This window comes from Capsicum annuum, chromosome 8 (assembly GCF_002878395.1).
Source record: "Capsicum annuum cultivar UCD-10X-F1 chromosome 8, UCD10Xv1.1, whole genome shotgun sequence".
NCBI classification, from domain to species: domain Eukaryota; kingdom Viridiplantae; phylum Streptophyta; class Magnoliopsida; order Solanales; family Solanaceae; genus Capsicum; species Capsicum annuum.
The window spans coordinates 154,452,781-154,464,618 of record NC_061118.1 but is presented as its reverse complement, the minus strand read 5'-3'; the positions used below and the strand labels follow the sequence as shown (position 1 = coordinate 154,464,618).

At 35.1% G+C, this 11,838-nt stretch overlaps 1 protein-coding gene across 8 annotated transcripts; it reads left to right on the top strand.

Moving 5' to 3' along the window:
• Positions 1–1,060: 1,060 nt before the first annotated feature.
• On the top strand, positions 1,061–9,836 carry LOC107839634 (bidirectional sugar transporter SWEET17). Of its 8 annotated transcripts, none has more exons than XM_047394726.1 (12): positions 1,061–1,187; positions 1,324–1,360; positions 1,497–1,707; positions 3,359–3,520; positions 4,464–4,583; positions 5,195–5,381; positions 5,901–6,315; positions 6,421–6,532; positions 6,963–7,037; positions 8,165–8,443; positions 8,518–8,628; positions 9,230–9,836. In XM_047394726.1, exons 1-6 carry the CDS (start codon positions 1,154–1,156, stop codon positions 5,351–5,353), a joined length of 723 nt encoding a protein of 240 aa, XP_047250682.1. In that variant the 5' UTR covers positions 1,061–1,153; the 3' UTR covers positions 5,354–5,381; positions 5,901–6,315; positions 6,421–6,532; positions 6,963–7,037; positions 8,165–8,443; positions 8,518–8,628; positions 9,230–9,836. The 8 variants fall into 8 exon arrangements, with proteins under 8 accessions (XP_047250682.1, XP_047250681.1, XP_047250677.1 ...); XM_047394725.1 differs by having other exon boundaries at positions 6,406–6,532; XM_047394721.1 differs by lacking the exon at positions 6,963–7,037 and having other exon boundaries at positions 6,252–6,315; positions 6,406–6,532.
• The last annotated feature ends 2,002 nt before the right edge of the window (positions 9,837–11,838 follow it).

The window sequence follows — 11,838 nt, the reverse complement described above, 5'->3', positions numbered from 1 at the left end:
ATATTAGTACTTATCATCAAAATCAAACGATCTGTTCATACAATGTGCAGCTTGATGACCTTTATTTTATCTTTTATTCATATGACGTGCAGCTTGGTGATCTAACTAATACTTCCTTCCTTTTCTTTTTGTAGTCACATTTCGTTTCTCAAGAATTAAATTGTACAAACTTTAACTAACATTAAGATGCATTTTTCTAAATTTAAAAGTTTAAATTGTAAATTTATCAATACAATTTAACTTTGAATATTAGTCAAATTAAGTTTCATAAAGTAAAATGTGACAAGTCAAAAGTACCCGAGGGAGTAAATCAACTCTATTTTTTCGGGTGGTACATGCTCCATATATTTAAATTAAATAGTCAATGATATGTAAGTAATGGGTATTGTCCTTTCCACTTGAACCTAATCAATTAACAGACCAGCTATTATAAATTTTGGTCCGGGAAGGACAAGTGGAATTGTCATAATAAAATAGCAAATGGGGATAATATAAATAGTAGTATTAGAAAGAAAAATAGGAAAGGAACAGCCGAATAAATGCGGAATATAAGAGTTAAGGACAGTACAGCACGAACTTATACATGTACGTACAATACAAAATTCCAAACGAAATGAATGTTATTTTACAGATTATTAAAGATCACATATATCTCATGGACAAATAAAAAATAAAAAACCATATGTCAAAGGTAGTACTTTATCCATCAAAAATAACATAGTATATATTATTATATTTTTTCATGAGATCTTCCGTTCAAATTTAAGTGGAGATAAAATATCAGGTGACTTTCTTATCTGTCAAAACTTCGATGGACAATTGGATGAATGCACCCACTTCCTATGCTATATAGCAGGTATGTAACTTTAGAAATTAGTCGAGATATACATATGCTAGCTTCGACACCACAAGTAGAAGAAAACGTTTGTATTCTTACTTGTATTAAAATGATTAGAAAATCCCTACGGTTGATTAAACAACGAAGAAAATATCTCGACTTCGCATTGGTCCATATTCAACGTCATTAATTAGCCAAATTATATAAAGCCAGCAAATAAAACCTAGCTGCTATAACTCACAAGTACAATTCTCATTTTCTCTCTCTCACACACACATATATTTCTTCTGTTGCTCCTCTTCCTAAAGAGTCAAGATGGATAATCTTACTTTCATCATTGGAGTCATAGGTATAACATTTCATCTCAAATCACTCTAATTACTAATTTGATATCTAACTGTCTATCTGTCTGTTTATCTGTCTATCTATATATATACTGAAGATTTTCTTATTATTTTTTTGCTGGATGTTTTTTCTTTCTTCAGGCAATATCATTTCAGTTCTCATGTTTCTTTCGCCAGTGTAAGTAGTTAATTTCAATATAGAAAGTAAAGTTATAACATTAGTTAAAGTTGTTAGTTCTTTATGTTTATATATATGGCTCTGATCCCTTTGTGATGATGTAGTTTAATTTGGGAAAAATGCATGTATTGTGCAGAGGGACATTCAGAAGAATAGTAAAGAATGGATCAACGGAGGAATTTGATAGCCTTCCATACATCTGTACATTGCTTAATTCATCTTTGTGGACTTACTATGGAATTATTAAGCCAGGGAGTTACCTTGTCTCCACTGTCAATGGCTTTGGAGTCATAGTTGAGACTGTCTACATTGCTTTGTTCATCCAATTTGCTCATACAAAAATGAGAGTGAGTAGTCTAATTTACTTACATATTACACTTAATTAAGAAACTAAATTGTTGCATCATTCGCGACATCAGAATTTGAAGTTTATGGATCGACAACTTATATAAATAAATTTCATATGAAAATACAAGGTTTAGGACTAGAACTACTTGATTCAGCCGAACACGCTTACAAAACTCTAGCTCCACGCCTGAATGTATTTGCAATTTATGTGAAATATAAGTCTCTTGACAGATCTATATATTAGAGGGATCTTATACTCTTTTTTCTAAGCCTGCACTTTGATAAGAAGATGAAGTTATTATTATTAGTAGTAGTGTATTATTTTGGAAGAATTGATATTCCTTTTTCTTTTGGGTAAAAAACAAAATGTGAGCATTTGGATTTTGTTTTGGAAGGTTAATAATTTTGAACTATTTGAGTCTTTCATGAAGGTGGAATTACGTACGTACCCTATTGGAACCGACACTGAAAGGAGTGTTTGGATTGACTTTTTCTTTAAGATGTTTTTAACTTTTAAGCACTTATATATTAACTTTTGAAAATGTTTAATAAAGATACAAAATATTTTTAACCATTTTAATTTAAGCTTTTTAAAAATAAAAGAAAAAGTTAAAAGTTGATTGTTACCTGCTTTTGACTTCAAGCTTTTAGCTTATATAAGTGACAAAAAATAGTTAATCTAAACACTCTCTTAGACACATATATATGTGTGGACCCCGGTTGATATAAGGAGTATGTAGGTATTTGTCCGTGAGAATTTTGCACTTTTTTTTTCGAAAAATTATTTTATTTTAGTAAAAATTATAATGTTTGACCATTAGAATTTTAGTTGTATTTGAAAAAGTTTTTGACTTTCACTTCTCTCACAAAAAATCAAAAACAACTTCAAATTACATTCATGACCAAACACAATTTCAAACTCCAACTTCTACTTTAACTTTCATTTCAATCCCCCCAAAAAATATTTTTCATAGCCAAATATCTACTATATGTATTTCAAATTCCAAACCAAAAATAACTAAAATTTATCATAGAGTTATTTTGCCATCAGCAAATATTTATGAGAGAGTTAAAGAGAAGTTGTTTTCAATGTGCTATAATAATGCCCTTGAAAGTTGTCGATGTTTCTCAACTTGTACTCCTTCTTTTGTCCTTTAATTTGAGTCCATACAAATGGACTTAATTATTAGTTGACAAGCACAGATGCTTTATGATCCAGTAAAATTAAGCACGAGGGGAAATGTGCTCAATAATATCTTCAAGTAATACTTTTTAATTTTCTTGTATTTGTCGTGAAAAAAATCACTAAAATTATCGTCGCTTAATTTGTAGACTTAATATTTTAAAATAATAATTACACATTATTATGGAAGAAAATCAATCATATATGCTTATCCTGGTTATAAAGACTCGTTCATTGCAAAATATTAGTTAATGGTTATGGTCACCTATTATCAGTCAATGTGTTTGTAACTTTAGCAATCTCATTTCAGACATAATGTTTATTTACTTTGTAAACTTATAAGATATACGCTGAAACTTGAAATTGGTGGATTTTCCATTTTATTTACTGTATTATAAGATTTCGATATAAAAACTACTCCTAAGATTTATTTTATTTTATTTTGTTTTTGTTGTCCCTTTTTACAGAATAGAACAGCCATTCTAGCTGGGGTTCTGAATGTGGGTATTTCTGTAACAACACTATTGTTGGCGCAGTTCTTTTTGCATGGACAGATGAGAATCAACGTTATTGGTTTTATGTCCACAGGTTTAAACATCATCATGTACAGTTCCCCTCTTGGTGTTATGGTAATTTGCTCTTTACCAGAATAATTGCTCGAATTTTACTAACCATCACAAGCTACGTGGATCATATGTTTTAAGAGGCGAATTCATAATTTACAGGATACGGTGCAATATTAAAAAAGTAAAGAAAAAGTTTTATTAATTAAGTGAGTATTAATTCCTAAACTTCTAGGTAAATAGCTCCAATCAAGTATGCTTTTTAGCCTTCTTAATTATTGCATAACTATCAACAAATAATATCATACAAATAATAGAGAATATAGAGTACATAAAATATTTAGATAGCCGGGTTCACTTGTCCATAATTTAGGCTATAAATTCGCTGTTGTAATCTGTTTTCCTAAATTATGATCTAAACGAAGCATAGACACAAAATGATGAATCGAAAATTTTAATACTATGGACTTATGGTCTATGTTAAATACTGAAATGTAAATCTAATTTTATTTATATTTGAGGAAAAAGACATAAATATCTTTTGATCTAATTTTCAGTTACACGCTTTATTTTTATAGACTTTTATTACTCCTCTAATTATCTTAATGTAGATTATACTCGCCCTTGAAACACCACAACAATATTTCTGTTGGAAGGTGAAGTACACTCTGCGACTTGTCTATTTCATTGAAAAAGATTTTTTTTTTTTTTAAAAGCAGTTAGCTTTCTTTCTTGCACAATACAAAAGCAACAACTTGTCAGAAACTGGTAGAACATGATGAGAGTGAAATGCATAAATTTTGCCAAAATAAGTCTTTAGGGGTCTCGTTTGGTGTGAGGTACTAAATCAAATAGTTCCGAGATAAAATAATAGTCTAGGGATAAAATTCTAGTGCACCCTTCTTAGACCCCATTGTGGAGCTATAGCGGGTATGTTGTAGTTGTGGGCTACCTTTTAACTTAAGTGATCACTCTTAAATTATTTTTTTTTGAATGATTGATTTTACAGAAAACAGTGGTGACAACCAAGAGTGTTGAGTTTATGCCATTTCTTCTCTCATTCTTCTTTTTCCTAAATGGTGGCGTTTGGACTTTGTACGCTGTGCTTGTGGCTGACTGGTTCCTTGGAGTAAGTTCTCTGTTATCTTCCTTATCAATTAACATTTATTTATTACTACTAGAAATTTTGATTTGATAATATATTCTGCAAAGTCCTTCTCACGTTTATGCATGACGACAAGCAGTTAACGATAGTCCTATTAAGAATTAATTAAGTATTTGGAATAAGGATCACGATGAAAAATTTAAATTCAAAAGGAGCACATATAACTTGCATCGAGCGAGAAGTTTAAACAATCAAATTATATAATTAGGTGTAACAATATATTAATATGAACATTTGACATTAGGCAACTAACAACTTGTAATTAAAAAAGAAACTTCTCTTTTCAGCTACCTACAAGTTGGATTATTATAATATCAATGGTCTATAGCATTTGTAAATTACTATAATACTTAGTCTTATTTACACACCTATGCACGATAAGCATCTACATAATCTTTTTTGCCAATAGATAAAAGTCACTGTCCACAATTTGATATCACAAAAATAGTTCAATCAACCAACAAGGCCTTAAACACAAATACTTTGTAAATTTCTGAAAAGAAGTATATATGAATAATAACCTAATTAAGTTTAAGTACTAGTAATTAACTATAAACAATGCAATTTCACAATAGGTACCAAATGGAATGGGACTGTTTCTGGGAGCAGTGCAGCTGATTATATACGCCATTTACCGTAACCCCAATTCATCAAAGCAAATTATCGAAGATTTGGAACAAGCAGACCAAACGGAACGCTTACTGCCACCTTCTTCCAACCCAACTCAAGAGTAAACACATACAGCCAATATGGCAAGCATAGGTTGAAAACATAACTACTATATATTTGTTTGTTAATTTCATTTTGATCTTCTGCGAGTGTTTCCAAATTGGTTTCCAAATTAGGTCTTTCCTATGTGAAAATTGATTGTTGTGAAAAAGGTTACATGTTGTATTATAAAGATGATGCAAACTTAGAGAATTGCAAATTTTGTGGTGTGTCTCGTTTTAAACAACTTGCAAGTGGAAACAAAGTTGCCATCAAGGCGATGCATTATTTACCTCTTATATCAAGATTAAAAAGGTTGTATGCATCAATGAGTTCTGCTCCTCATATGAATGACACTATGAAAATAAGAGGTTGTCTGGTATTTTATGTCATCCATCACATGGAGAAGCATGGAAACATTTTGATAGAATGTGTCTTGATAGTACTACCAAGAGTAAAGTAAAATAAATCACGTCTAGATCAAGTCTATCTCATTCTTTAGTTCCACCATTGCATCCACCATCACAAGGTCCATCACTATTTTCACATTCTTTCTATGGTATGCCTCCCCAGGGCTATAACTCAATACTTTGCCAAGGATATAGCTCAATGCCTCCCCTAGGCTTTATTGCTATCTCGATGCCTTCCCAGGACCACGGGATGTCATCTTCTACACCTTTTTACAATATGCCAACCCCAGATAGTTCCTCAGTGCCTTCATCCCTTATACGTACACATGGCACGCATTCAACTTATCTTGCTGCCATGGATCGACGTCCACCTTCAGACGCTACATTGTCAAAGGCCATTCAACCAGTTAGTCCACAACATTCTAGGTCAAATATTGGAGCGAGCAATTCTAGATGTGCAATTCCGAAGCATCTCCTAATCCTTCTTCGACTCCATCTTCTGTTCATGGTCTAGATCTTCCACCACCTGGAGAGTTAGATCAGCTACGAAGGGTGCGCATTATAGCTGATGGGGAAGGGTAAACTTATTTTTTATTATATTCTAATTCCTATAATATTTTCTGCTTATTAAATTAACTATTTTAAAAAAAATTTAATTGTTAATTCAGGTTTTATCCTTCCAGACCGGCTGCAAATGTAATTTCAGCAGGAATCCAGAAACTTTATGATGGTTTTTATCCGACTTGGAGTGATGTTTCCGATCGTACAAAACAAGGAGTCTTCAATGAGTTTATGGTATGTATACTTCGGAACTATATTTTCAATATTTTTCATATTACCATGTGCTGCTTCAATTTTTCTAATTGAATTATATCTTAACGTTTTGGATTCTAAACTCACTGCCAAATTTACTGATTTAGTAGTACATCTACAGGGTTGTTTTTCAATTAATGTCTGCCAACTACCAATAGTCAGGAAATTTATTGGACTATCCCTACACATAAATCCTCTATTCCTGAGCTTCCACTTTCTTCCTATTCTTGTGGAGCCTTCTTCACCAATGACTTCACGTTCTTAGTGGGTGTCTTTCTAGCCAGCTCCTTTTTGGCTGTTACAGCGTTTTGCAATGGTTTCCGACATGGTGTCATTCTGTAGTTGCCTTTGTGACCTCAGTTGGCTTCTTCTCCGTTATCTTTGGCTTAGTGGTAACCTTTGGCTTTTGCAGGAACAGCCTTAGGCTTAGCCTTGCAGGCAGGTTTTGCCTCAACAGCAGGCTTCTTCTTCGATGGTGCAGTAGCTGGTATAGAAGCCGATGAAAGTTTTTAGGAGCTCTTAATTACTTTCTTCTGTTTTTTGAAATTTGTGGAAGATTTTTCTGGTTTTCCTCAATGGATTTGGTAATGGTGCTTACTTCTCTTGTCCGATCACAACGGCTAACCTCACACACCTCCTAGCCAATGTCGAGTATTGTTTCTTTTGTCTCGGATCTCTGCTGCCCATATGCCCATTTTCGTTGTCTAACTCCCCTATATTTCTTCATCTTTACTTGAAGCGGCTTCTTCTCTTTGAATTTGTTCTTTGAAATCACCGTAGTACTTCTATTTTCAATGATAAATTGCTGCAAGCACCTGCACATCACCAGGTGGAACTTTCCACAGATGTACTACTTGTGCCCTCCTTGACCAATATGTAGCCTGAGCTATCAAGTTCAGCTTAGCCTTCCAACAGTTGACTATTGTTTTCTTTCTAGCTTGTTTTGGTATCTTGGTTTATTTGCTTTGTGTTCTTGTCACTGTTCCATCATAATATTCTTTCTTGCAAACCTGCTTTAACTTCTTTAAACAACCTAGCTACCCCACAAAGGTTGGGGTAAGGTCTGTGTACATCCACCTTCTGTAGAATCCAAGATTACGCTGGGTATATTCTTGTTCCTGACCCTAGTGTACAATATTTTTAGATTAAAGTAAAACAAGATTCATAGTAAAGAACTATATGTGGATTGAAGGCTCGGGCTGTTACTTTTAATTGTATTCTGAGATCTTCTATGACTGTATACCATAGGAAGGACCAAAATTCACATCTATTGTGAAAATATTGTATTATACAGCAATTCACTATGCAATAACTTCTAAGGAATAGTGGGCTCATTATATTAGTCATTCCCAGGGATATTATTGTGTATGTTGTGTATTTTAACTTGTTGATAAGAAATATGAGCATGCTGCAAAACCATGTGAAAGGGCCTTATCACATGGGACTAAATATAGTCCACTAGGACAATTGACCTACAAAGTATATTGCAAGCAACCACTATAAATATAACTTTTCCAGTGCAGACTTCAGAACAATAACATTGAGTAATGAGTGTAACTTTTGACATACATATTGAATTACTTGCACTCTCAAAGCTGTATATTTTATTTGCAGAAAAGTTGTACATGGAGTCTTTCCGAGGATCGAATTATTCAAAGTAATTTTAAGAAGAAGGCATCTTCTCTATTGTCATGCATGTTTTCTAAAGCTCGAAGTAACGTACGGCGGCCTGGATGGCTTGGGTCAGATTATTGGGATAAACTTATTGTATACTAGCAGTCTCCAGAATTTTAAAAGAAGAGCAATCAGACAAAGGCAGCTCAAAAGTCCAAGAAGGGTGGCTCATTGGACACGTGTGGTTCGGTGTCTATGGGGACAGCTAAGAGGAAATTGGTAATTATTTATACTTTATATGGCAATAAATTATTTAATACACTTATGGTTCACTGTGTTTATTTCATCTGCAGGAAGCATCTCTTGGTAGACCAGCCACTCGTGAAGAGATATGGAAGAAGACCCATATGAAACTTAGAAATGGAAAAGAAGTTTGGGTCGAGACACGGGCAGTGGACACCTATGTAAGTTCAAATCTTACTTTTTATTTTTTACGTTGAAGATTACTAAAATACAATAATGTCTTAACTCAAGAGACAATGTAGTAGATGTTTTTCGAGATTACAACATGCTGTTATTTGAATATACGGTTAAGTGTAGAAGCCAAATAGACTCCACCTTGAGGTGTATTCCATAATAGGATATTTAGGCATAGCAGAAATAAAATAATAAATTACTAGAAGAACCTGCACATCTCCAGCTGCAAATACACCTTCCACAGATGTATTTGTCGTGCCCTCCTTGACCAATATGTAGCCTGAGTTATCAAGTTCGAATTGACCTTCTAACAATTGGCTATTTTTTCTTTCTAGGATATTAAGATCATCTTTTTCCTTTTGCTTTTAGGTTCATTCTTGGCTGAGAAATGTTGCAAATACATTAATGGCTATCAAGTCCCCAACCACGAACTATTGGGACAAGAAACAAGAGAGACACCATAGCCAAAAATACATAAAATTTGGATAACTCCATTTTTGTTGTACTTTCAAACTCAAAAGTAGTCTAAGTCTTACTTATAATTTATTTTATACCATTTATTATATACTAATCTTACTTTTAATGTAGAATCGATACATTCAAGCAATTGAAGAGCTAAAAAAGAATCGCCCGATAGATGATCAAGGCAATCCAATCATGCTATCAGGGGAGGAAACTCTCTCCTGGATATAGTTGGCGGCGTGTATAAGGGAAGGGCATACGGTTTTTGCTCCGAGAAGAACTTTCATCGCCTCCAGTGTGGATTACAAGGTATAGGGGGCTCTGCCACCATGCTAGATAAGCAGCTTGAGGAGACGCGACAGGAAATTCGGGAGCTTGCTAGGAAATACGAGGAGGAACGAAAAGAAGGATGGATGAGTAGCGACGTAGGAAGACACTTGAGTCAGACGTCCAAGAACTCAAGCCTCAAGTAAATACGTTAATCAAGTTTCCTCGTTCTCCGCCCCCTAGCTCTGATGATGATGGCGAAGAGGATGAGGATGATGGAGAGGATGAAATGGATTATTAGGTGGTGTTTTAGTTTTGGATTCTGATAATTTGGAGAGTTTGAAACAATGTATTTTGCTACTTGTTTGCATACTTCTTTTTATACTTGTTTGGATACTATTTAAGTTGGATGAATATGTGTGAAGTTTGGTTGCTTAATTTTAATGTTTGAATTGTTTCGGAAGCATTTTCTTATTGTTTTGCTAGTTGTTATTAGTTGTACGTTGATTTTCTATTGAAATATTTAATTTTGGTGCAGTAAAATGCTGAAAATAATATCAAATTAGCAAGGAATTTAGGGAGGGATATCTCTCAAAATATTGAAATATCGAATTATTTTTTAATTTAACTTAGCAAGAGATATCCCTTAGTATAAATAAATTTATAATTTTTAATTAATTTTTACATACCAAGGTAGTCCCTCACTAAATAATAAATTTCTATTATATATATTTTTAATATAGTAAGGGACATCTCTCACTAAATAATAAATTAATATTATATATATTTTAAATATAGCAAGGGACATTGCTCACTAAATAATAAATAAATATTATATATATTTTTAATATAGCAAGGGACTTCCCTCACTACATTATATTTTTTTGAAAAATTATGAGATCAAAATAAGTGGGGTAGCTTGACGCCAGTTAGTGCGCTGGAGATAGAGGCGAAGGTGGCGGGTTTGGGGTTGTGGGAGAGTAGGGGGACGTGGATGTCATGTGGGCTAAGGCGGCCAGTTGCAATCGGGAGACGGCTAGAGAGGTTTTAGGTGTTTCGAGGGGTCGGGCAGGTCGACATAAGGGGGACTGGCGGTGGAATGAAGAAGTTAAGAAGAAAGTGGAGACTAAGAAGGGGGCGTATGTTAAGTTGATTGAGAGTAAGGATGAAGAGGAGAAGCGGGTGAATAGAGAGGCTTACAAAGCTGCAAGGAGTAAGGCTAAATTAGCTGTTACAGCTGCTAGGACAGCGACGTTTGAGAGTTTGTACACGGGGTTGGAGGAGAAGGGGGGGATAAGTTGTATAGGCTTGCTAAGGCTAGGGAAAGGAAGGGCGTGACCTCGATCAAGTGAAGTGCATTAAGGGGGAGGACAGTAGAGTTTTGGTGAAACATGGGCACATTAAGAAGAGATACCAGGAGTATTTTCATAGACTTTTAAATGAGGAGGGGGATAGAGACACTGTGTTAGGGGAGTTGGAGAGCTCGGAGGAGAGCCGTGATTTCAGTTACTATAGACGTTTTAAGGTAGAGGAGGTCAGAGAGGCTATTCGTAAGATGCAGGGTAGGGCGACGGGGCCTGACGAAATTCCAGTGAATATTTGGAAGTATGCTAGTGGGGTAGGCTTAAGGTGGTTGACTAATTTGTTCAACACCATTTTCAAGACAGGGAGAATGCCTGAGGCTTGGATATGGAGTACGTTGATTCTGTTATATAAAAACAAGGGTGACGTTCAGAGTTGCAATAACTATAGGGGTATTAAGTTGTTGAACCACACTATAAAGATTTGGGAGAGGGTGGTTGAGCGGAGGTTGAGGAGGGTAGTGTCCATTTCGGAGAATCAATTTGGTTTTATGCCTGGACGTTCAACGACAGAGGCAATCTACCTGGTGAGAAGATTGGTGGAGCAGTTTAGGGAAAGGAAGAGAGATTTGCATATGGTGTTCATCGATCTGGAGAAGGCGTACGACAAAGTCCCTAGGGAGGTTCTTTGGATATGCTTAGAGGTGAGAGGAGTTTCCGGTGGCGTACATCAGAGCGATTAAGGACATGTACGGTGGAGGAAGACTCGGGTGAGACGGCGGGAGGAGACTCAGGCCATTTTTCGGTCGAGACAGGTTTGCATCAGGGATCGACTCTTAGCCTGTTCCTTTTTGCGTTGGTGATAAACTTATTGACGCGGAGTATTCAAGGTGAGGTACCGTGGTGTATGTTATTTGCGGATGATATAGTGCTGATTGATGAGACACAGGGGGTATGAATGAGAAATTGAAGGTTTGGAGGCAAACTCTGGAATCTAAGGGGTTCAGGTTGAGTAGGTCCAAGACGGAGTATTTGGAACGCAAGTTTAGTGACTCGAGTCAGGAGGACGGTGTGGTGGTGGTGTTGGATTCTCAGGATGTTTGTAAGAAGGATAGTTTTAAGTATCTGGGGTCTGTGATTCAGGGGAAGGCGAGATCGATGAGGATG

Excerpts from the sequence above, each read along its gene's own strand:
- LOC107839634 (XM_047394724.1), top strand. The coding sequence starts at position 1,154 with ATGGATAATCTTACTTTCATCATTGGAGTCATAG. Across the intron at positions 1,188-1,323 it reads TTTCATCATTGGAGTCATAG|GCAATATCATTTCAGTTCTC; the intron begins GTATAACATTTC and ends TTCTTTCTTCAG. Across the intron at positions 1,708-3,358 it reads TTGCTCATACAAAAATGAGA|AATAGAACAGCCATTCTAGC; the intron begins GTGAGTAGTCTA and ends CCCTTTTTACAG.